Source organism: Magallana gigas, chromosome 9 (assembly GCF_963853765.1).
Source record: "Magallana gigas chromosome 9, xbMagGiga1.1, whole genome shotgun sequence".
Taxonomy (NCBI): Eukaryota; Metazoa; Mollusca; class Bivalvia; order Ostreida; family Ostreidae; genus Magallana; species Magallana gigas.
The window spans coordinates 26896808-26923244 of record NC_088861.1 but is presented as its reverse complement, the minus strand read 5'-3'; the positions used below and the strand labels follow the sequence as shown (position 1 = coordinate 26923244).

At 35.0% G+C, this 26437-nt stretch overlaps 2 protein-coding genes across 2 annotated transcripts; both read right to left on the bottom strand.

The window, feature by feature from the left end:
• Positions 1–466: 466 nt before the first annotated feature.
• On the bottom strand, positions 467–3305 carry LOC117680578 (E3 ubiquitin-protein ligase TRIM71-like). The gene is made up of 2 exons (XM_066070941.1): positions 3171–3305; positions 467–2457 (listed from the first exon to the last, which is right to left on the bottom strand). The coding sequence occupies exon 2, from the start codon at positions 2421–2423 to the stop codon at positions 750–752; it is 1674 nt and encodes a 557-aa protein (XP_065927013.1). The 5' UTR covers positions 2424–2457; positions 3171–3305; the 3' UTR covers positions 467–749.
• A 10329-nt stretch (positions 3306–13634) lies between these two features.
• Positions 13635–25254, bottom strand: LOC105334041 (mitogen-activated protein kinase kinase kinase 4-like). The gene is made up of 12 exons (XM_066072444.1): positions 23469–25254; positions 22340–22615; positions 21809–21958; positions 21116–21273; positions 20506–20712; positions 19408–19507; positions 17911–17994; positions 17400–17678; positions 16246–16395; positions 14544–14705; positions 13804–13937; positions 13635–13716 (listed from the first exon to the last, which is right to left on the bottom strand). The coding sequence occupies exons 1-12, from the start codon at positions 25167–25169 to the stop codon at positions 13635–13637; spliced, it is 3483 nt and encodes a 1160-aa protein (XP_065928516.1). The 5' UTR covers positions 25170–25254.
• Between the last annotated feature and the right edge of the window lie 1183 nt (positions 25255–26437).

Sequence of the window (26437 nt, the reverse complement as noted above, 5' to 3'; positions counted from 1 at the left end):
CTATCCTACCATTTTGATATGTCAATTTTTATCCGATTGTGAATTTTATATTATTTCTATAAAACATTCGTTTTTAAATGTGACACAAACAAACATTCTTAGGAATTATGCAGAAAAAAATATGATAAAATAGAAGAAAACCCTTCCTACCTAACCTATTTTTTTCATCAGTGTTACCCTCAACACACAATTTTTTGTATAGGCCTTAATTATTACCGGTAATAGGTCTGATATCTATCATCATGATAATATTCATATATTCTGAAATATTGAACCCAAGGCACTTGATAATGTTAAAATTTCTTTTTAGAAGCAGGTCAAGTTCTCCTATCCATTGATTAGTTGTATTTTAAAATTTCATAATCATACATGCAGACATATTTCACTTCACTATAGTTAGAAAACTATCTTTGCAAATGTCAACAGCCTTTAATGTTATGATATAAGAAACCACATTAACAAAATACTGATTATTTACATTTATTTACATATAAAAGCAGTTTATTTACATGTAAAATATACAGATAGTAAGTAATCATATGTACACGAACAATACACAGTCTCTGAATTGTGACAGTTTGATGAAACATAACATATAAAACGAACACGGTTTGCTAAAACATGGATTTTATATAGTTCTAGATAGTTTGTTAATGTATTACAACATTTAAACACAATGAGTTTATTTACTAGTACATTGACATTTGATGTTCACTTTGTAGACATGTAACATTATGATCACAGTTTGTTTACATGTAATACTGGATTTTCTTCACTTTACCTGTTAACGGTTCACCCACAAAGAGGTTGTCTCTGGTGTCCACACATAAACCTGTTGGATAATGTAAATGACAATTGTCAATGTAGCGGAGGAACTGTCCGTCCTGATCCAGGATGTGGATACGGTCGTTGTTGAGGTCTGCTGTCAGGATCCGACTCTGGCTGTCTGTAGTGATGCAGACTGGATTAAATGGTTCCTTGGTAGCAGAGGGAGGACCGGTATAGGTAAACCGGAGTTTGCCGGCCTGATTGACCACCACTACTGCACGGGCTATATAGTCAGCTACACAGATATCTAGGTTCTTGTTCTCTCTGATGTATTTAGGGTAATCATAATCAGATGAATAGAGAGGTTGTCCTTTGTCATCATATTGAATGGTTTGTTTCACTGTGGAGCCAGAATAACGCACAACTTTTGCTTGTTTCTGATCATCAATGATCATGACAACCAGGAGGTCACCAGCGGAGGTACTACAGACATAGAAAGGCCTCCACCCCTGTAGTCTGATCACTGTCTGTATCTGTGTATTCTTCACTATGTTCACAGTTCTATCTTCAGGATCAGTATAAACTAGTTCACCACTCTGTGTCACTGCTATGTTGTATGGCACATTCCCTGACTTGGTTTGGATTGACTTCACTAGTTTACTGTGGAGGCTGTAGAGTCTCATCATGTTGACCCAACCACTCGTCCATACCTCATCATCACTCAGACAGGACACACAGCGTAATTCATAAGATTCTCCATACTCGGTGTTTATTTCTGTGATGATCCATGGTACATCAATGAGTGGTCTGTCCGGGGGAGAGGACTCAGCACCAGGAGAATCCATTGTGTAGCCATGTTCTTCTGTTTTGATAGATAACGCTGACAAAGAACCAATCTGCTGATAAATCTGTTCTTTGTTAATTTTCTGAGGAGTGAATCTTGGTAAGGAAACTGTGAGTTTAGGAGGCAATCTTCTGAATTCAGCAATCCTGGATTTGTAGGCAGAGACAAGGCTGACATCATTGGAGTTGAGTAATTTCTTCAGATCAGCAATGGCCTGAGTGATTTGAGAAATGGTGCGCTTTATTTCATTTTCCTGCTTATCAAGGACTACCAGGTGTTTTGATTCCATTTCATCCATGTCAGATTTCAGTTTCTTGATGGCAATGTCTATTTCTCTGTGCAAGTCTTCTCCATGTTTGTCAAGAGCTGTTGTTAATTTCTTGGAGTTTTTATTCAAATCAGCTTTCTGAACTGGGATGTTAGATGCAATCTCTTTGTATTTAGGATAAATGATATTTTCTAATTCTTGAAGATCTTTTTGGAAGGCTTCTCTCTTAGCATCTAGTATTTTTAAAATGCCAACTTGCTTGTGTCCTAGATGTTCATTAGAGGAAACACACTCCACACAAATAGGAATGTTACATTGTTCACAATGAAGGTCACATAATTGTGTGGAATGTTTGGAACATTTAGGATTTAGTCCCCTCTTCTTAAATGGCACTACTTTGTGTTCTTTGGATTCATCTAAGAGATGTTTTCCAACACAGGCTACACACAGATGTATATGACAAATGTCACAGTACATAGGGGGGCCCGGGGTCTCACAGAGATGACACCGTAACACATCCTGGGCCCAAGTACGGGGGTACATGGTCAGACACCTTGATGAAATTTTTAGATGATTTCTGAAAGAATAAAAGAACAGTTACATGAATGTTTAATATAAGCAAATTTGTTTTTAATAATTATATGAATTTGTGAGTGTGTAGTCTAAAGTGTATAGAGCCCCCCCCCCCCCCCACCACGCTCTATTGACTGAGGTATAGTGTTAACCAGTTTTAGGTTGTGTCACCTCCCAATCTCATACATGGGTCCCTGAGGGGGTGGGGGTGATTTGTATTTTTCAAGTTTGGGGGGGGGGGGTAGAAAGAATAATCTTACCGTGACCAGGCTACGCTCAGGTCACAAACCGGGTCCGTAGGACATCTGTCATTTTAACGATAGAACATTCTATCTAAAACCAGATCCGTAGGACATCTGTCATTTTAACGATAGAACATTCTATCTAGGGGGGGGGGGTGTCCAAGCCCTAATTTTGAGTAATTTCACTTTTGTAAATTATATTATGAGGGGTAGGTTCCAGGGACTCTTGACACCCTCTGGCCGTCAGGATTCGCTCCGCGCATTCTCCAACTTTGATAGGCCTGGATTTCTTTGTCGGTGCGTGCCCCTCCCCCCCCCCCGACAAACACCAATGGCACTGGTCTACACTGTTTGTTCGGTAACTGATGGTAAAACATTTAAATAATGCCCACGGTGTCCACTGTACAATTTTGATTATGTTCTTAATTATTATTTCTTTATAATCATTTTACTTATTCATTAACAAACTACAAACCTTCACACTCGCAACATGGCGATTCGGGTATTTTCTCTTCCGGGTCTGGTTACCTGTAAAATCGTCACGTGATTTCTTTAGTGCATGGTAGGTCAATCCAGGGTTGCCTGCTTCCTGCAAAGTTCATGTTATATTATAAATATTTGTTCGTGATGGGACACACTCAGAATATTGACAAAGGTATTTTGTCAGAAGTTAAAACTTTTGGGACGTGCTTAATAACGTAGAAGATACGTGAGGGCGGGGGGGGGGGGTGCCCCAGGCGCGGATCCAGAAAAGTTCGAAGGTCGGGAATCGAGGGGAAATTTTCTGGCATAAAGTACAACAACGTCTCTAGCCACGGTCTTGAGTCCATGTAGGTAGGAGAGATTTATAGACATTGGGCGTGTTTTGCGATCATGTAAGTACAGTACATGTATGCTTGCAGGTTTTTTTTTTCAGAGGAAGGGGATAGGGATGGTCGCTTAGAGACCAACATATGATTAGGGGGTCCAGGGGGCGAAGTCTTTAGAAGCGTGAAATTAACCTCAATATCGGCTAATATAATTATGTTTATTAAAAAATGCATTAATTTGAGTGAAAATAAGAATTAAACAATTCAGTCAAGTGTTTTTGTTATGTTTTTAAACATCGTGCAAAGGTAAATAATTTGTCGTCTTTAAATATTAGTCTTTCTAAATCGTAGTGGAAATTTACAATTTTGATTTAAATAAAAATGCATATAAGGATTTCCAGTCAGAAATCTTGTTTTCTAACATCATGCAAAGTTGAATATTTGGTCGTCTTTAAATATTACCAAGTCTATATAAATCGAATAGGAATTTTACAATTTTAATATCAAAAATATTTTTTAAAAATTGCATGATAATAACACTTCAAAACAGTGATATGATGTTCTCTCATCATTGAAATCGTCACGTGTCTTGACTATCTACATGTATATTATTTAATGGACTTTTTTAAGGACAAATCACGAATGTTCAAGTATGTGCGTATTACTAGACAACACAAAAGTTTGAAGAAATTTAAATCCAATTTTTAAGCTATTAAAGGAAGAGGAGTTGGAGATGGTCCTATTATGCAGGATACTCTTATTCTCTTAATTTTAGAAAGAAATAAAGCTATATAGTTCTCAAAAACAGGTGGATTAGATACTAGTTTACATATTGAGATACTTTTCGAGGGGGGGGGGGGTGGCAGACTCATCCAAATCTTCAAAATCCTAATCCGTGTGTGTGTGTGTGGGGGGGGGGGGCTGGCGTAGTATATATCTAACTTCTTTTTCACTATTAATTTCCTTACTTTCATTTTAAAAGTGTGTGTGGGGGAGGGGGGGGGGACGGTCCCCTGTTGCTACGTGCATGGCAAACACCCCTCTTCAGTTATACAAATACAAGCAATGCCGAAACTGATTCTCCTTTAAATGCATTTGTATTTGGTCGATTTTAATTTAAATTCTTTTTTTCTTCCCTTTTCCTCTCCCTTTCCCCCTCTTTTCCTTTCTTTTGCATTTGAAAGGGGGGGGGGGGCAACCCTCTTCTGACATGTGTACAAATATAGATAAAAAATAAAAAATACAATGCAACACGTTGTTTAATTTCGGATTTACACTTAACCTGTAAATTGTGATCTGTCATGTTGTAAATTTTGACTTTACCGGTAGGCAGTGAATACAAAATTTACTGCCACCCGGTAAATTCAAAATTTACAACATGACAAATCATTCCTTCCAGTAAATGACAAATTTACAATATGACATAACGCTTATAGTAGTTTGGTCAATAACAGAAAAAATCCCTGCAATCATCTGTTTGTTCTTAAATTCATTTCCCCTAGCATTTTTGATTTCAATACTTCAGACATGTTACACAGACATGTTGTATGTGTATATTTTCATGCACACTCTTTCCTGGGCTTTCCTGGGCTTTATTGTTAGTGAAGTAAATAAACTGTATCTGTCTTTACTGTTGATATTTTTCAGCGTTTTATTTTGCTGTGAAAATGTGATATTAGGATTAATAAATATGTGACTAAATTTAATGAGCATGATTGAAACACATGATTTTTTTTTTCAACGAATAAACAATTCTGCTTAATAGAATATATGGCAAGTTAGCAACCTAATTTGTGCAGGGATGAAAACCACGTAATTTTACATGTATGGTTTCTAAATAGCTTAACAGAGGTTTATTGTTTTCGACAATGAAATGAAAAATAAGTCACACTTATATATGTACATGAATATAATTTAACTGTGTTTGTGAAACTTAACAACAGATTAACGATACGCTGTGATAACCTCTTCACCACACCCCGCCCAATGGTAAAGTATCTCTATTCTCAACATCAGTTGGTCATCATCACATAATGTGTTTTACTCAAATAAATGTACTGTACATGTTAATGTAATTATAAAATGGCAGACAGGATTGATCTTATTTATGTGTCCTTCTGACATATCGTCATAATGCCTATATTATATAAATAGTGCCCGTTTAGGAGGGTAAGAGTTGAAATTGGCACCCCGAGAAAAGTATTGTCAACCGACGCGAATGGTTTTCGAGGGGTGTCAATTTCAACTCTTACCCTCCCAAACAGGCACTATTTATTAAATTATACTGAATGTCTTAATTTCAAAGAAAACTTAATACTTTTATACATGTATATGAATGATGTGACCGTACGCGCATAGTTTACGCGCATGTAACAATTCGTTGTGTTACCCGTTGCTAAGTGTGTTGTTAACGCTGAGGGTAATAGAACGGATTGTTATATTTTCATGTTAAATACTGAAATCTGATTGGTTAAGACGCAGTTCATAATCCTTTCTATTACCCTCAGCGTTAGCAACGCACTTAGCAACGGGTAACATTAAAAAATGTTACATGCGCAAAAATTATGCGCGTACGGTTCGCTGTAAAATTCACGTTATTCTTATATAAAAGCAGTAAAATTTTCTTAAAAATTAAGACATTCAGTATAACAAAATAAATAGTGCCTGTTTGGGAGGATAACAGTTGAAATTGACATCCCTTGAAAACCATTGCCAACCTCCGCTTTGCGTCAGTTGACAATGGTTTTCTCGGGGTGTCAATTTCAACTGTTACCCTCCCAAACAGGCACTATTTATATATTATCAACTGCGTCTAAACCAATCTGATTTTAGCATTTCACATGAAAGTATAATAATATTAATTGGTAATTCATTTTAATTGCTAAAATTCAAATTTGTCAAAAGGACAGTACTAATAAAGAATTTAATGAAGCTATATTAATCAAACGCAATTCAAAGTCCATAACCCCCCATCCCCAACACACACAAACACTTCCTTACTCACTTATTATGATTGTATAATGAAAATAAATCATTATTAAGGTGTTATACAGACGAGGATGAATGAAATGTAAGATAACAACAACGGGGTATATTATACTACATTTCTAATGCCACAGTGTTCATTGAGATTATTTTGTCTATAAACCGAATAACGTGCACATTCTAACGTAATTTGACTGCGTAAGAACCATCACCTTCTATAGAGAATAGAGAGACACCGTGGATCGTCACCCTGGCTAGCAAAAATTAAGAAGAACCACCAAAGGAAACAATTTTATTGCTTAATGCTGACAAGAATTTAGGAACACGAAATATACCCTCTTTTATCTTGGCCTACAGTCATATCAATTCTCAATTTCAGCGCATTCATTCATCCGAAAACGCTATCTTCATATCACATAAAACACCACAGACGACAAAATAACATCCGCTTATTATGACATTTATAGCTGTAATGATAAAATAAGAGGCCCATGGGCCACATCGCTCACATGAAAACAATAGCAATAACTGATCAAATCACCTTTATGGAGTCATATACAAAACAAATGGACAATGTAGTAGAGAATATCTGGCTTAATTTTTTTTTTTACATATTCTTATTGAGCGACTTTTGTTGTTTAAGTGATTGTTGTTTTAACAATTTAAAAAAAAATAAACACGCTTTAATGACGCTTTGATACATAATAATATGACAAATTTTAGCATAGTATTTTTTTAAAGGATATTTTTAATACACATTGAATTTCTTATTCTCTTATTTTAACTTCTTTATAGACAACAGAACGAGTTTGGGGGGGTCATGCTTTGAACAATTTAAAATCTAAACTATATTCCAATATTTAAATTTGAACCCCTCCTTGGAGCCCAGTTATGGTTAAGAGGTCACAGTTTGAATAATTTAGAATCTACACTTTAACAGTATGATTGCATAGTTATAAACAAAGAACGAACAGCCGGTTGTTTGGTATAAGTGAAGGTTACCATGATGGAAACTACAATCTGCTTGTGTGAGAACAAGCAAGTCCGTAATCTGAATGTAACATGAAATAATTCAAGTAAAGTCAACAATAAAGTACTGTATGAAACAAAGCATGTGATATATTTTAATAAATACTGAGATTTTTTTAAAAAAAGCTAAACAATGCATCTGTGTTCATATTTACACATAATCAAAGGCCTGAAGGGCCACAATGGCGTCGAGTTAAAGTTAATTTGAAGAGTAAAAACCTAAATAATTTTTTAAACAAGTGAAAAGCTGTCAATGTGACAGCTAACCGGGTTTTCTTTTTATATGCGAACTGTATCCATAATCCATGTCAACCCATATCCAGTGAAATAAAGTACCCCATATGCAATATTTTGCTAAAAAAGACATAGTTCAAAAGCTGGTATTTTTTTCACAAATAATCAGAAATAAAAATCCTAGAAATATGCACACATCTGATACATGTATAATTGATCTGCAAAAGAACAACTTCTTATCTTTAAAACTGTAAGAGGAGTTATCCGTACAATGAGGGTACGCTATATGCAATATTTTGCCAAAAATGACTAAGTTCAAAAGCTGGTATTTTTTTCATAAATTATCGAAAATCAAAATCCTAGCAATATGCATACCTCTGATATATGTTTAATTGATCTGCAAAAGAACAACTTCCTAGTTTAAAAACTGTAGGAGGACTTATCCATACAATGAGGGTACCCTATATGCACTATTTTGCCAAAAAATGACTAAGTTCAAAAGCTAGTATTTTTTTCATAAATTATCGAAAATCAAAATCCTAGCAATATGCATACCTCTGATATATGTATAATTGATCTGCAAAAGAACAACTTCCTATTTTGAAAACTGTAGGAGGACTTATCTGTACAATGAGGGTACCCTATATGCAATATTTTGCCAAAAAATGACCAAGTTCAAAAGCTGGTATTTTTTTCATAAATTATCGAAAATAAAAAAATAAAAAACACATTAGTCAACTTTAAAAAAAAATAGAAAATGTTATTTATCACATAACTAATAAAATTACAATCCATTACAAATTTGCTCACCTCTTAAAAAGTTTTGAATTTCAATTGAAAATTTAAGTTTATAGAGATATCTTAGGAGTTATAAATTTTTTATATTTTTTTCTCTATTTATATGGAAATAAATATTAAAATTATTATTGTGTTTAATTCTATATATTGTATACTGCTGATAACCACTCTGTCTCTTATTATCAATTTCATCTAAAATTCACAAGGGTCCAAATGACACGGGCCGAAAATATCGGGGGTAGTTAAAAGAAAGCACCCATTCACGTTGTTTACAAAGTGAAAGTAGTTCACTTAACTTTTGGTTGTAGATGTATTATCGCTCGATTAGGAAGTTTTGTTTCTACAAGATCAAACATTTGTGCATTGTCAATTTTCGATATGGATACAAAATAATCTATTTTGCAGGCTAGTACATTTCATAACCAAATTGAGTATGTAAGCCCAGCTATCGCATGTGTCTCGGTGCTAGTGTATTCATCCGCTGAAACCGAGACATATTGTTTTCAATAAAATGTGAACATTTTTAAAGACGGCAACCATTTCGAATCTGCAAACTTGTTTTGTTGACGTACAGTTCTGCTCGAAATTGAAGTATGTCATCTATTTTTCTTCAAACACATACGAAAACTTTGCACTCATTTGAGTTGTTTGGCTCCTAAAAATGTAACTTCCGGACGTACGATCCCTAGATGGCTTTCGAGCTTCGCTCGACGCCATAAAAATTAATTTACCGGTAACTAGTTAGATTATGCTTTTTCACAATTGTACATAAACATTTTTTTTTCAAGAAATTATGGAGGAAATACTCAGTTGATGACAAAATATTAAATCCTCTCTCACCATATTACTCTTCAGCTGTATTGACATGACTTAAATCAAAGTGAGCCTGGCTCCAACAGTTACCTACGTTAACTGATGTCTTCAGCACTGACATATCAGATCCACTCCTCATATCAGTCTGACTCTTGATGAACAACTCTATTGTGAAAATCTACATCAAAAATAATATGCTTCTCTCTCAAAGTTCACCATAGGTCCAATAACACTCTCTCCCTCTCAACCCCCCCCCCCCCCACACACACACTTGGAGGGTCTTTTCTCTGTGGTTACCCTTTGAAGCTGTAAATTGGTCAGAAGACTTACACCATACATATATACATGTAGGGTCATACCTCTCTACAAACAGCTGCTCTTCATGATGTTAGTGTCTGGTATGTTACCATGAACAGTGACGCCCAAGACACTTAATGAAGATGAGGCAGCCAAAAAGGATGTAACAGTGTTATAGAGATTAAAGTTTTCAGCAGACCTCATCAGTCTTGGGCAGTCACAGTTCAATGCCAGCAACCAAACTTTACGATGCGGTTGGTATAGTAGATTCATTTTAAAGTCTAAAATAAGAACTTACACCTATTATCGTGACAAAAATATGCAATGCAATCGGATTTAAAAAGTTACAAATAATTTCTGACTAATATTTATTGATATGTATTTAAATATTGAATAAACACTGACCAGCATAAGAAATTTACATATCCCTCATGATTTCATTTCTCGGTTGGATATGATAAACTTACCTTACCGCGTGTTGTTTTATTACATTGGGTTCATTGGGGGTTAAAAGATGTACCTCATTACAAGTCTTGTCAGAAGAGAAAGAAGAGGGATAGGGGGACAGGTTCCCCTCTCCCTGAGTTCACGGTATGGTCGTGGGATCTGCATAACAATAGAAACGATAATGTCGATAAAATGGATGTAAACATCAACAATGGCATTATATTGATTCGTTGTTTGGCAATTCAAAATCTGTAATAATTCTGTAAGGTTTATATGTCAAATGTATTGCAATCAACACTGCAAATTACATTACATACACACTCTGAGAGTTTTTGAGAGAGATAGAGAGGGAGAGAGAGACAGACAGACAGACATATTCAATAGGAAATAATTTAATTAAAATTTTGCTAACAAAAATTAAAGTTATCTTAGACTAAATATTTCAACAAGCACACATCCTCCACTTCCCAACCAATACATCAAACCAAACTTTTTTAGAGGTTGATGTTACATACACATAGCTAAGGCCACACCAATATAATTTTTTGTTCATCAGACATGCAGTGAAATTGATTTACAAATTAAAACTATTTAAATTGCATAAAATAGAGCGAAAATAGAAGAGAAAACAGCACAGATTTTCCTGGATGCGGTAAAATTGATAATAATATTATTTGTAATGTTTTACTTAAATACTTAGCGCACGGGGTCCGACGAACAAGAAATTATATTGGTGTGGCCTAAACAAAAATCAAAGGCCTGAAGGGCCATAATGGCTTACGGGTTTGATATGACTTTATTTACATGGATCGAGTATGATTCCCTCTATTTCTTACGGAAACTTTAGTTTATTTATAGTTCTATAGAAAGTAACTAGCTACATGTAATTCATAGATCTATAGAAACTAACAGGACCCATATCAACATGCCCCATTTGTTGATTGGTCGAACCTTAGTGACCGAAAGAGACAGGAATGAAATCTAGACGCCTCTTTTATCAATTGGTTGAAACCACCATTGCTTTTAGGAAAATCATAGACTGCATAAAATAATAATGATGATGTCAGACTCAAACTACAATATGAGACAATTTGTTTCTTTCTTTTATCCAAAGACTGAAGTACATTAACTGTAAATTCATTCAACTATATAGGACACAAAAACACTTAAAACCAACATGCTCTCAAATATCAGTATACCTTGTATTCCTATGCACTATGAACTTGCGCGAGAGTTGGTGCACGGTGCGACGTAACAGCGCCACAGCCAGCGCGAAATCATTGCGCGTAAAAATAATATAACCAAATGATGAAATGTACTGCATGTTATGTACTATAATTAATGAATTCTCATGAAATCTACACCAACAAGTATTATTCCATTTTATTTATATTTTATAAATGTATATCTATTCATATTTTACTGGTTTTTTTCTACTTTTTTAAGAGGCTGACCTTCACAAGCTTTTATAAGAAATATAGATTCACAAGGCAGTTCTAACACCTTCTATTTTATTTTTTTCTCTTTGTACAGAGATAAACTCTTTGGAGGGGGAGGGAGGGCAAAAAAAAGGCAGAACTATGCAATTACAGCAAACTTGTTTTGACATCAAATTTAATTAAAATTAATTACTGCACTATAACTTTGCAGTCAGTCTCTCTTCACATGACATGTGTACACAGTCATTTTCAGAGGCATACTATACGATATGTCTCTATGTTATAGTAATGTGACATCGCTTCCGTATATGACTTGCAATCAAGCTTCACTGTATATTGTTTTCTTATGTGAGTACATTTGGTCTCAAGTTTCCAATATTTTTACGACAAATAAACAGTTCAATCATAGCACAACCAAGGTAACTCCATCGAGGGAACATTGTGTTATTTTTAGATCTTGGAAAATCTCCAACATTCGATAATGGCGGAGGTGTCGAAGAAGGCACATTATATTAAAACAAGTAGTAATTGCCCCTCTATTTATGCATTTATTACTGATTTATAATCCCAGTTTCAATATATCTCAATCATAACTTCAGTTCTTTAACCATTAAACACTTTCCCCCTTGCTGAGATCGATGTCGATCAAGGTTAGCGACGCTCTCTGCGGGTGCAAACGTTTTTATGAAGATTGAACAAAATAACGACAACTTTACATTTACTTATCACTGTTAGGATCTGAAATAATTGGGAAAAGATTGTTTGCTTATAATACATGTAAGTATGCATAGCGGAAAGCATGGCGGCACTGTGTGATGCATGGCGGGGGGCTATATATAGCAAAAACGGCCTAGGGAAAACACTGCAGTTAATATTCATTCGCGTTAGATTTCGAGTTTATTTAAATAAAGTCAATTCATATTGGTTACAATAACATAAGTGATAATAACATATGGAAAATATAATCTTGCTTAAAGATATTTATTATGAACAACAAACACATTCGAATAGAACTATTTTTTGTCGCGCATGTTCAGATAACTGAACTCTTTGCCGTAAAGATTATCCGGCAACTAGATGGCCGTAAGCCATAAAAAAAGGTACCAGTATGACTGTGACATCACTTGTATATGTGTACATTTACCAGTAAGTCTTACCATGTAGGTAATCAACGGCCAGTAGAATCTCCAAAGTGTACACTGGAATGTTGTGTTCAAGCTCGATCTCGTGACTAGCAACAACCTGATGACCCCTAACTAGTCTCTGAGGTGAGCCTGTCTCCTCTCTTTTAATCTATCGTCTGCTTTCTTCCGTCCATTTGCTTCTAATCTTCTGTCCCTTCAACTGTTAAAAAATACAATTGTTAAACTTTCCCTGTACCTGCTCAGAAGACCGCGAGGGATACCGCAAATAGGGCTGTCTGCCAGGGTCGACACTGGAAGAGTGTGGAATGAGGGACGTTCCTGTAAAATACACAGTACTAATTTCTAATTGACATCTGTTTAAGGGATGAATAAAATTTCTATCCAAGTTATACAATATTACAGAACTTTGGGATAGCTTATTTTTATAAACCCCAAAGCAGTGATTCCAACAACTACTGACCTTGACTGTGGGTTGGACTGACAGGTGTCCGGTCGGCTGAACCGATCATATGACTGATACAACTGTTGATGCTCTTCTTCAATTCCTATATAAACATCATTACTTTGTTAACAATCAGGATAATACCAATATTATATTATCAAATATCAATAATGCAAAGTCATCAGCATTTATTGTGGCTCAATTTTTCTATGCTATGCATTTGATGGGCATAATTTTACATCCTCAAAGAATTGTCAACCACATTATTTATTCATTAATAAATTAAGAAAATAATGACCCCTTTTACTTGTAAATGATTGACAATACATGAGACTTGGCCCATATCAAAATTCAAATTCCACAGTATAAAGAATTAATTGATGCCCCATCTCAATATCTACATAATTATATATTTTATTAATAAGTGAGATGATACTTAACAGCCAAGTAATAATTACTTTTCTACATATGGGCTTTTTGAAACTTTACTCCAATACTTGCCTAATATTCTTCATCTGTCAAGCAAGCCAGAACCTTAGGTTTACATGCAACAATGAGAAAGTCCATTCCTTGACTAGCCCACCTAAATAGTAAAAGATAGATTATATTCTAAGTTGCCTTGTTGATATGTAATTTTGTATCCACTATTTATTTGTTGTTCTGTACTTACTTGGGCATCATGCCTCTCCCTTTCTCACATTTGTTTGTGACAAAGGCCATCCACTCTTTGGCAAAGTTAACGAGTCGTTTGCTCAGCCTCTGTTTGGTGTCGCCTGAGACCAGGCGAGTCACCTCTCTAAGATACTGCATAAACATGTAACAATATGTATCATACATGCATAAACACAAAACTTAGACGTTTAAAAGACACAGAATAGCAAATGCCACGTAAAATGTGTCACTCATCCAAAATACATCTATTGTACTTGCACACTATGGCATCTATATAAAGTTACATAAATTCAAAAATTATTCAAATTTAAAGAATTTTATTTTTAAAATAAAAAATCTTTCAATTTCAATTTCCCCCATTCTCTTCCTCAAACTCAGATTCATTATCAATCATAATATAAACAAATAATTATCTATCAATCATTAATAAATGCTTTGAGATTTCACTAAGTACAACGTAAAATGTACCAATATACCCGAGATAGAGAAAAGGGACAAAAATTAAATTGCAATCAATAAATGAAACTTTAACAAAACAGCCATTGAATTAACTGAATCCTAATTCTAATTAATAAAAATTAATCAGGGTTAACATTGTTAAAGTCAATCTATGGTAAAAATTTATTAACTTAAACAAGAAACAAAATAGAAAATAAATAACACCTTTAAGATATTGAATAAAATGTTGCTATTTTCCAAAGGAAAACAAATCAGGGCAAGGGTTAAAAAGGTATTCACCTCAAACCCAAAGTTGTATCCTTTGAGCATGGTTTCTCTGTAGAGATTCAAAAGATGGTTCCTCTCGTTGTCGTCAAAGTTTGCCATTTCTTCACAGTAAAACTTTTCGTCCACCGATTTGATGGCTTGGACCACTCTCTCCTGAAGTTCCATTGCAGAGCTCTATTACAATAATAAATAATTTAATTTTGGTTGTAACTTGCTGCATGTATTTGATTGCCTTATCAAATTAAATGATGTCTATATTGTAAAACATAACTTGTGTATTAAATGTATTTAATCTGCTTAAACATTGTGCTCAGATTCAAAGTCATTTTAAATATTAAATGCATTTAATTTTTTGAACAAGAAAGTGACCAAATTAAACTAGAGGTACTGTGAGCAAGCTCACAATTGATACCCCCCGCTACGAAAAAATCATAACTCATATTTTTTCTATTATAGAAACTATTGGATGATTCTATTTCACCGTCCATTTTTTATAAATAACAACTGCTCTATTTTTTGAAACTATTAATGCTAATATGAGTACACAAAGTAATTTCTATTCTTTAAATTCCATTTTAGTTCAAGTTATCTGTTAATGCACGAGGACATTTGAATCCTTATGTTAACAAACAGGACTCGAATCAAACAAAATTCCACATGTTAAGCAGCCATTTAATATATAAACATTTTGAATTATTGGTATACTGAGTCCGATTTTTTTTACACAATGACCTTGAACTTCCTCAATTGACCTTGGGTCAAGGTCATGACACACCCTTAGGTCATAAGGAATCTTTGTGTGAAGTAAGAACTTCCAATGTTTTTCCATTAAAAAGATATGAACCGGACACGAATTTTGCACTTTTTCTGCCAGTGACCTTGACCTTGCCAAAATGACCTTAGGTCAACGTCATGAAACACCCTTAGGTTATAAGGAATCTTTGTGTGAAATAAGAACTTCCAATGTTTCTCCATTAAAAAGATATGGACTGGACACGAATTTTGCATTTTTTCTGCCAGTGACCTTGACCTTGCCCAAATGACCTTGGGTCAAGATCATGACACACCCTCAGGTCATAAGCAATCTTTGTGTAAAGTAAGAACGTCCAATGTTTCTCCTTAAGTAAGATATGGACCGGACACGAATTTTGCACTTTTTCTGCCAGTGACCTTGACCTTGCCCAAATGACCTTAGGTCAACATCGTGACACACCCTTAGGTCATAAGGAATCTTTGTGTGAAGTAAGAACTTCCAATGTTTCTCCTTAAGAAAGATATGGACTGGACACGAATTTTGCACTTTTTCTGCCAGTGACCTTGACCTTGCCCAAATGACCTTAGGTCAACGTCGTGACACACCCTTAGGTCATAAGCAATCTTTGTGTAAAGTAAGAACTTCCAATGTTTCTCCATACGAAAGAAATGGACCGGACATGAATTGAACAGACAGACGGACGGACGGACAGACGGACGGACGGACAAGGTGATTCCTATATACCCCCCCAAACTTCGTTTGCGGGGGGTATAATAAAAAGAAATAAACTTAATTTCTAGCTACCAGTACATGTATATTATATATGTACTCATAAAAGTAAATTATTGTCTTTTTTATTTCAGGTAGATCAGCAAAGATAATCTAATTAATACAAGTTTTATAAACTTATTTCCGTGAACAGGAATTTAATTAACAGTATCAGAGAACACCAGTTATTACCTTCAGCTCTGTCAAGGATTCGGCAATGGCTTGATGACAAGATGTCTGCTCATTCACAAGTTGCACTGTTTTCCCCATCAAGGATTCAAACTCCTTTCTCTGGGCGCTGAGCTGAGAGGAATGAATAACAACCAGCAGTAGACCCTCTACCTACAAATGAACAAAACAATTAAACAAACCATGTAAACAACAAACAATCTCAATCATATCATTACTATCAACCTTTATACAGTAAAACTTGGTTATAGTGAAGTCCTATGGACCAAAGGATTTACTCCTTTATATCCGTAATTCGTTATATCCGTATAACAAATTTCTAATAATAACTATAGTTAATTCACTATATAACATATGTTTTCTTTCACAAGACACATCCAATTTTTACTAATTGAGGCTTAGAATAAAAATACATTACTTTGATACCTATAATGATTGTGAGTCGAAAAATTTATATGAAAATAAATTTATTCAAACTATTATGTTAAATATAAGTATTGCAAACTTTATTAAACTGAAGGAAATTCATTATAAAAATGTTAAATTTCGTTATTATTAACTTCTACGGGATTCAAAATCAGTACGCTATATCCGTAAATTTGTTATATCCGAATTTGTTATAGCCGTAAAATTGTGCAAAGGTTTGTTAAGAATTTTACCGGGACTCCAAAAACCTTCGCTATATCCGAGAATGCGTTATATCTGTGTTCGTACTAAACAAGTTTTACTGTATTACTATTCAAAGTGTCCACCCACCAGATTCATCTTAAATATTTAGGTAATCTATGATTTTTAAAGCTATAAACTATTATTTAGTAAAAAAGTATTTTAACTATCTTAGCTTTAAAATATGAATAATTCTGTATATCTTTATACAGAGATCTTCTTTTTACGGAGATAAATATAGTCTATAAATGCCCATGATCATCCAGCCCTCTTAATCAAAACACAAAAAAGACATTTAATTTTCATGGTACAAAAATTTTCCTATTATAATAGTCCAATCAATTCAAACATGGCCATTTTTGTAGTATTTACATTTATATAATTTTTCTCATATTAATAAGTGTAAATTACACCTGCTGGTAAATGCTTACTGTACATTATGATAGAGGTACCTGAATATTTTACATAACAGTTGAGGGTATAAATGGTACCTGTATGTGAGACAATGCAATGGCCGTTTCAGCTGTTGGGTCCACTTTGACGATTTGACCGAACCAGCAGGGGCAGTCCTTCACACTCCCCTGCCCACCCTGACAACACACCATTAGTAGGTAGCCGTCCTCTTTGAGCGTACCCAGGTCTTGTATTGAGGCGCTTAAGTCTTCTCGTCCACAAGTCACATTTAACAGCTGCAAGATGAGGCGTCGGTTGTCAGCGATTCTGGACGGGATGAACATCAGATATCCAGGGTCATTGGTCGAGAAGTTGACCTTAAAGAAAAAACAAATATTTTGTCTTTTCTTCACTGAAAGAAATTTCCAATTTACCTGCAGAAGATACTTGTCTTAAATAATATATACAATCCCAATCAAAGAATCCATTAAAATTAACTGGTTCTGTAGCATTATTTGATAAAATGCTCAAGGTCACCTTCTGTTATAGAGTGTAAAGAAAATGGCCTAGGTTCACTGCTTCGAGCTAAAGACACAATCACACACTTACCATCACAAAATTAGCTGTTTTTAGTTTAGCTAAAAGCTCAACTGTGGTCACTGCAATGTTAAAGTCAGCGGCTATTTCCAGATCCTTCAATAACAAAAAAATACTTCTCATTACAGCACAACATCATTCACTCGGGCAAAATTTGGCATATTATTTTCATATGCATGATCTGAGTTGTAGGAATTATGTTTCAAACATGTCAAATAATTTCACTTATGGTATCGGATGTACAATTGAGCCCGAGAGCTCGGGATTTTCCAGGATGAGCTCGGTAGATTACGGAGCTTGAAATGAATTTTCAAAAAGTCGCACCATTATTTATTTAACATAATAAACAATAAAGAATTAACAATTGATGCATTAAGTCAAGCAATATTTTTTTTCATAATTTTAAAATGAGTTATTTTAACTTTCCCCCCTAACGCTGATTGTGACTAGGAGCAGCTTTACATCATTTGCCGTTGTATGAAGTTATTTTTTCCCCCGGCGCTATTGCAATAATGTGAAGAAAAAAAACCCTAATTTATAGAGTAAAGTTTGCAGTGCACAAGTCGCGTATTTCGTCGAAAAATACTGAGTACCGTTAAGTCGTTTTAATTATTGGTTTTGTAGATATTGTGACTGTGCATAACTTGAATTGGGGTAATCTGGTAATTGTATGGCCCTATTCAATTTGTTCAATTTTTTGTATTCCTAATTTCATTATTATACATACAGAGTGTTTTGGACCTTACATTTGTATAACGGCATGCTACTAACTATTTTTAATAAGTACCATGCATAATGGATTTCTTGGTTAAAATGCTTGTACACATTTATTTTAATTACTGTGTTTAAACATATCCTTGTTTTTTTCCGTAAATCATGTAACCAAGAGTCAAATAATGAAATTTCTAATCACTGATTGCAATTTTTCATCGGGATTCGCATTTCATATTACATGTATGTGCATGAACGGTACATTTTTCACTCTTTTTCAAATCGCTGGATTTTATATCATTCAAATAATGCTATTAGATACCAATTCCGACTGGTTTAAAGTCAATTTGTTTCACTTTGCTGTTTACAGAAATCAAATACTCAAAATTTGATTGACAAGTTCAGCCAGATTTCCCATGTCCGATGTTATGTGTGGTATGAGTACATAATCTTATCATGTAAAAAATGCATGCTTATTACAACATCACAGAGTCATTTATGGTTGATTCATATTTTGGTATTTGAGCATTGAATCATTATTTTTTGAAAAATCAGGTCTCATAACTGCAATGGTGTGCGCATACAAAATTGAATAACTCGCGCTGGCTATCATTTTTTGGTCAATTGTACATCTGATACCTTTAGATCTTGCAAGTCTTATGTTGAATCATAAATCTGTAAAATACATCATGTACATGTACATGCCAGTTTTAAAATTTAGCTTACTTTAGAAAATCTCCACATTACGTCTTTCACTTTAATCTAGAAGATTCAAATTCTAGAATAAAGTAAGGATACCTTTCGCAGTGCTTTTGCAAATCCTAATGCTTTTGAAGCCCTTTCTCTTGCTTCATTGAAGAGTTTTTTGCAATTTCTTGATGTCTGTTGAAACAGATGCCTGTAAAATCAATACATTATCATTAACACACAGATGTAACAAACATAATTTGAAAGGCATCTTGAATAACAGAATTTCAATACAATGATACCGTATATCCAGTAATTTTTGAGATTGTCTAATTTTCAATTTTTTCATAATCTCTTTTAAATTGAAAACTTTTGAATTTTCTGACATGCAAACAAAATCAAATATGTCGATGAGTATAAGATTGTTTGTTGAACATCATATAATTTTGATAAAAGTTGCCACATTTATTCTTATACATTGTATTATTTTGCCATCTTAAAAAATTGTTCGCCTGAAAAACTTAAAGATTAATTTATTTTATTTTTTTTTTTTGGGGGGGGGGGGGGGTGGGTGGGAGGGAGAGTATGATTTCATTTTTTAAATTAGTGAATTTCTGTGTCCATGGTATAGAATGCTTCTAAAATGCTTCTACTTTTACTGTTCCCAGACAAATAACATAGTGAAATATACTATTATAGTTTTAAATGATTTTCGCTGAAATGTTGTTGTTGATTTGATTAATAGAGATATGTAAAGCCTGCACTTGAGACACATATCGAATAGAGATATAAGGCCTGCATATGAGATAAATATCATTAAGAGATTTTAAGTCTGCACATGAGACAAATATCATAGAGATATGTAAAGTCTGCACTTGAGACGCATATCCTAGAGAGATATAATGCCTGCATATGAGACAAATATCATTAAGAAGCCTGCATATGAGACAAATATCATACAGAGATATAAAGCCTGCATATGAGATAAATATCATTAAGAAGCCTGCATATGAGACAAATATCATACAGAGATATAAAGCCTGCATATGATATAAATATCATTAAGAGATATAAAGTCTGCATATGAGACAATAACCATAAAGAGATACAAAGCCTACACATGAGACAAATACTATAGAGAGATATAAAATGCTATTAGATTCACCATCATGAGACAAATATCGTATATATATTGCCTGTACTTCTGACCTGATATCCTGGATCACCATCTTCTGTTGATCCTGCACTTCATCATTGGTGTTGCTGTCGTTGTTGTTGTTAGTGTCCTTCTCCCCTGGGTCTGATCTATCCACGCTGTCATCGTTGATCGTTAAGTTGTACAGGCTTGTTGAGAAATCATCAATTCCGCTCTCCAAAAAGTCCGCAATTGAATTCAGCAGACTACTGGCCAGCGAGCTGAAAGCACATGTAAAATCCATGTCACTAAAGTGATTTAAAAAAACATTGAGCTGTCTTCTCCTTCACCCTTCAAAATCACACCTTTGTAAAAATTTAAACCTAAATTGGCTGTTTTAGAATATCATTATGAAGTCTGTAGCCAGTACATGTACTGTATTTAGGTGAATATTCGCCCCTGTTTCATTTCGCACCTTTCACGTTTCTTGTCAGTGGAAAAATTTAAGACTGGATTAATCTGAATATCTCATATTGGCTCTCTCTAAACACAACTTTGTCTGGAAGACTCCAAAATGGGGCAAAACTGATTGCATGTGGAGAAGGGTGAAAATTACGAGAGCAAAAATAACTCTGTAATACAGGGATGGAGTGTATACAGGGCCTGTATACAACATTCTAATACCTGAATCGTTTGCCTGCTTCTGCCTCCCCTCCAATAACATGGGGACATATCTGCTTGGTGAAGAGCCATTCTGACTCCAGGACATTTTTCAGACTGAGAGATGCCTCAGGGAGACTCTGGAGAGCCAACATCCAGCTCTGTAGGTATGTGAAATACACCTGCAGCAAGTACAAATACAAAGAGTTTATGCCTGTAATCAAATCTCCTAAATCTATGAGTTGTGATGTTGGGGAATACAAAAAGACTTCGATACTTAACACAGACTCTGTAATACTTCTTAGCAAGGATAAAAACCAACATCTAACTTCTTCTGAGACTTTAAATTAAGTCTAACACCTTGTGAGGCTTTAACTTAAGTCTAACATCTTGCAAGACTTTAACTTAGTCTAGCATCTTGCGAGACATTTACTTATGTGTAATATCTTGCGAGACTATAACTTAGGTCTGACATATTGCAGTATATAAACTTGAATCTAACTTCTTGTGGAACATAATTTATGTCCAACATCTTGTGCAATGCTCAGAGTTACATTTACACTTATAAAAGATGATTGCTGGCCGGGATTTACTCTGTCACAAATATGCAAAATACTCATAATTTCTGGTTGCAAATCATTTTAATCGCAACTTGGACCACTAATCTTGTAGGACATAAATTTACGTGTTACATCTTGTGGGTCTTATTAAACTTACTTCTAACATCTGGCGGACATCGTTGTCAAACTCTTCCAGATCTTTCATTGTGTTGGTGTCCCCTTCTGATGTTACCTCGTCCACCATGGTCTGGAAATACTGCTTGACTATCACCGCTCCCCTCAAAACCTCTTTGCATTCTCTCAAAAGCTAACATAGAACAATAAATCTCAAAGAGTACAGTATGCACAAAGCATGGGTTTACTAGTACATTTCAGAATCCATGTGGTAATTATTGTAATTATTATGAATATTAATTTGTATTGGTAATAAGCAATGAATGGTTGGTCCTTCCGTAACCAAACAAAGATGGTTTCATGAAGACTATGACTATAAACAGGTTCTATACATAGTTTTAAAAAGATGTTTCATTTCTTCTATAAATAATCCTGGTTTTTAGACTCTGAATGTGTTGCTAGATAAGATAATGCAAAATGGAGGCCTCTAATTCCATTTCAAAAGCAAGAGGAACAAACAGTATTGCCCATTATACCAGACATGTAGCCATTAACATGAAATTTGAAAACATACCGGTCTTATGCTGAGAAACGAGGGGTCGATAACAGGTCTCTGCTCCAGGCGAAGCCGCAAGGCTTCATGAATGACTTCCAAAAACACATGCAGTAGGAATAGGTAGCTGGACTGGAATGAAGGCAAGCCCATCTGGATGAACTGTTCGCACCAAGCTCCGAAATCTGTGAGGCTGGAACTTCGGTGGAAATTGATGGATGTGGAGCTAGCGTCGGCGTAGTGGAGATCCAAGGAGGGTGAGGATGAGAGCTGGACTGTGCCATCTACCTCTGGTGACTACAATCACAAATCAAAAGTACTGAAAATCCTGAAATTTGTCGGCAAAGAAGTACAATTGAATGAACTGTGGCAAATAAAATTGAATAATTTGATTTAAAAAAACCTGCAAAATCAAAAGTGCAAGTAAGCAAAAATATATAACTTGTACAAAAAATTAATATACAATAATCACAGTGAACAAAAAGTGAAATTTTATTCATTTATTTCTTTTATAATTATATTAATGAATAAAACCTAAAATTTAGATCAGACACTGACATAACATCTGAAGTGCTAGACGTGAACAATTAAGAGATGTATAGCAGTACATATACAGTATGACCAGACCCAACCTAACAGAAAGCAGACTCCAACCAAACCCCCATTCTGCTCCCTGTGTCCTCTCAGGGTCTGCTTAGGGTTTGCTATGGCGGACCCAGAGCTGACTCCAAGCAGACCCCATGCTAACCCAGAGCAAACATCGAAAGCAGACTCCGATTTCAGATGCAGACCCTTAAATTGCTACTGAAATATGACCAAAAGTCTCTACTTGATTGTGTATTTGGAATATATTAGGTGCGGGTTTACAGGTTGTAAGAAAAAAGATTAATCAGCTTTTGTGCATAAAGCCAACCCCAAGAACCGACCCCGAGTAAACCCATAACAGACCCTGATCAGACCTGAGATCAGATGCATTTTTTTTTTTAAATGCAGACCAAGGCCAGAACAGGGGTCAGCTTTTATGGACTGCTTTGGTGTTAAGTTGTGTCTAGTCGATACTGTAATACAAATAAACATGATATTATCCTAATCTAATGCATTAAAACTGCAAATTTCTTTAAAACTACTGCAAATGTTAAAACTTGTTTACCTGCATTTCTAACTGAGGGAGAGTCTTTGGTCTCTGTAAAGCTTCTCTTGCTCTCTGTAACGTTCTGTCCAAGAGCTCTTTGAACCTCAACAACATTTTATTCATGCCCATTCGCTTTAATGTCTTGTCTACATACTTTCTAAACAACAGTTTGGCTGAAGTGTGATGCAGCTCATCAAGGCTGGCTTCACTGGAGGCTCGAGAGAGACTACCGAGGGAGTAGGTCGAGGACAACTTGGATCCTCTCGAAGGAATCTCAGAGGAGTCCGGACTACTGATCTTTGATGCCCTTGAAGGATGGAGTGTAAACGTTACACGCTTAGCATTGTCTGTCTGTGCACCTAAACATTCTGGTGATGGAATTTCAACTTCGTCTTCGCTATTTCCACTGACAGATTCTTGAATTTTAGGAATATCTACTCTATTTAAACCTGTAAAATCAAATTCCTCCGATGATCGGGGACTTTCTATAACTGGCCAGTCTAAATCTGATGCGTGTTGTGCACCAAGTACTAGTCCTAATTTTTTTATTTTGTGGCACAGATCTTTGGTAATACTTTGCCAAAGATAAAGTGATTTCACTCTTTGAGTAAATTGTTCATTTTTATACATTTCATATTCTTTTGCAAAGGACCTTGATGTTGGAAACAGTTTCTCACAAGAATCTAGTTTGTCCAGCAATTCTTGGACGTATTTCAAAGCTTCCCTCTGTTGAGCGACAGTTTCACTTGAAAGAGTGAATGAATATGCAGTCCCTTCATTCTGCCGATTAGCATAGGAATCTTCTTCACTCTTGCTGTCACTAAGTTCTACTGAACATTCAAACCTAAAATTCAATATCTCTTCAATCACACCTGGAATTTTTGCTCTCTCATTTTGTAGAAATTCCTCCTGTTCAAGCTGATTCTGAAATCCATTTTTTTCCATCTGAAGTTCCAGCCACAGGTAATCCTTGTAACGTTCTTGCCACAATTCCTGCTCTGAACTGATCTGCCTTCTGTAACTCATTTTTTCTTTCACTCCCTTTGCGTCTTTCTCTTTTTTGGAATTTGAGCCCATATTAAGCAGCGTTGAGAATATCTTGAAAAAATCCACTCTCTCTTTGGGCACTTCCACATTTACCACAGACTGCCTCCTGTGTTCACTCCTTCCAACAGACCAGCTTGAGCTCAGAGACTGTCCCATCATGGAGAGGGGATGAGATTTCAAATTAAACGATGTGAATCTGCCGGAACTATCCACTGGCAATTTACTGCCGAAATTAAAGGAAGAAAATCTTCCAGAGGTGTCAAATTTTGCGGCCGCCTGAGGCACAGGAACATCCACTGTAGATGTGTCTATGGCAGCTAAATCGCTAGAACTTCTTTTCGCCAAGCGCTCATGAGCAATTGTTTTAGTCATGCTTTTCTTTCTCATTTCTCGTCGATCCATGCTTCTCTTATCTTTATCGTCTGCAAAATCCTTGTCTAAATTGTCATCAGAGTCTATATGTCCAAGTTTGCAAAATAAAGGGTCATTTGCATACCTTTCTTTTATAACCGCATTTCGATGGGACTTCTTGGAGGCCTTCTTCAGTTCTGTGAATTGTTTATAGGATGATTTTTGAATGTTTGTCTGGTGTTTTTTCTTGTCTCTTTTTACTCCACGCATATAAGTTGGTGGGGTGACACCATACAAGTTTCCTGTTGACATTTCTTCCATAGAATTACATTGGTAATCACTCTCTTCTTCACTTCCACTACAATCTGCATCATGATGACCTTGTCTTTGAGGAGAATGTCCACTGAGAAAAAAAAAATAAAACTGACAAAATTAAATTTCACTTCACACTTCATAAATATGGCATTAATATGTCATAACCATAGAAAAACACAAAATAAATCATTCATAACACTGTTTAAATAATGCAACAAATCTCTCTCTCTCTCTCTCTCTCTCTCTCTCTCAGGCTAGGAATTTTTTATCATGTTTATCATTATTGCACCTTACATGTAATTTGGCATATGTAACTCCAAGGATTGATGAACCAACAAAAACACCCTGCATCAAACATTACAGTCTTATTTCAATTTCATCAAACGCTGTTCTAACCAGGTCGACAACGCACTAATGTCTTACCACCCCCCTCCCCTTTCCAAGCCCCTTTTTTATCAACACTAACCTTGAACCCATTTACACAGAATCATTTTTTGAAACACTGTCTTACAGCTCTTTCAAATGTAAATAATTTCCAACAGATAGCTAAGTGTTTATTTTGTGTATTCTAAGACTCAATGATACAATGTTTGTATCACCTAGTCATTCCGTCCAAGATAACATGTACGACGTTCACGACACTGCTTGCTTGCAGCATTAATGCAGGTCGGATGCATTGTTTTAGCACGATTATTTTGATTATGCAAAATATCTAAGTTACAATAAGCTAATCTACCTGATGAAATTGTCTGGATCTTCCGCCAGTGGGTTAAAATCTTCGGTTGGCGTTGTCGACAAGGGAGTTTTTAATTCCCCGTCCGCCATGTCAAGTTTCGATAACTCCTGCTAGGTGAGCATGGTCAGAGTTATCCTTCTTTAAATTTCTACCCAAACGAAATGTAGTTAATTAATCTTTTAAGATGGAACTTCTTGTTATCATTATTGTTTGGTAATTTTAAGAACAAATGCTAATCTATTTTTTAATATGAAGAATACGAAGATTTTTTTTTAATTTATCTGATATCTTAAACCTTTAAATATAGATCGAATGTCGTTTTATTTTAATTTAGTACAAATTGAAGGTATCAATCAATTTAATATCTTTATAACAAAAATATCACAATATCGGTATGACATCTTTTTATAATAGAGAAATTTTAAACTATCATCAAACGTCAAAATATGATAACAAAAAACTAAGTAATTTTTTTTTTTATCAGAAACATTTTTATGTCAAGAATTGCGATTTTTTCCCTTTTTTTCCCATGACCCTA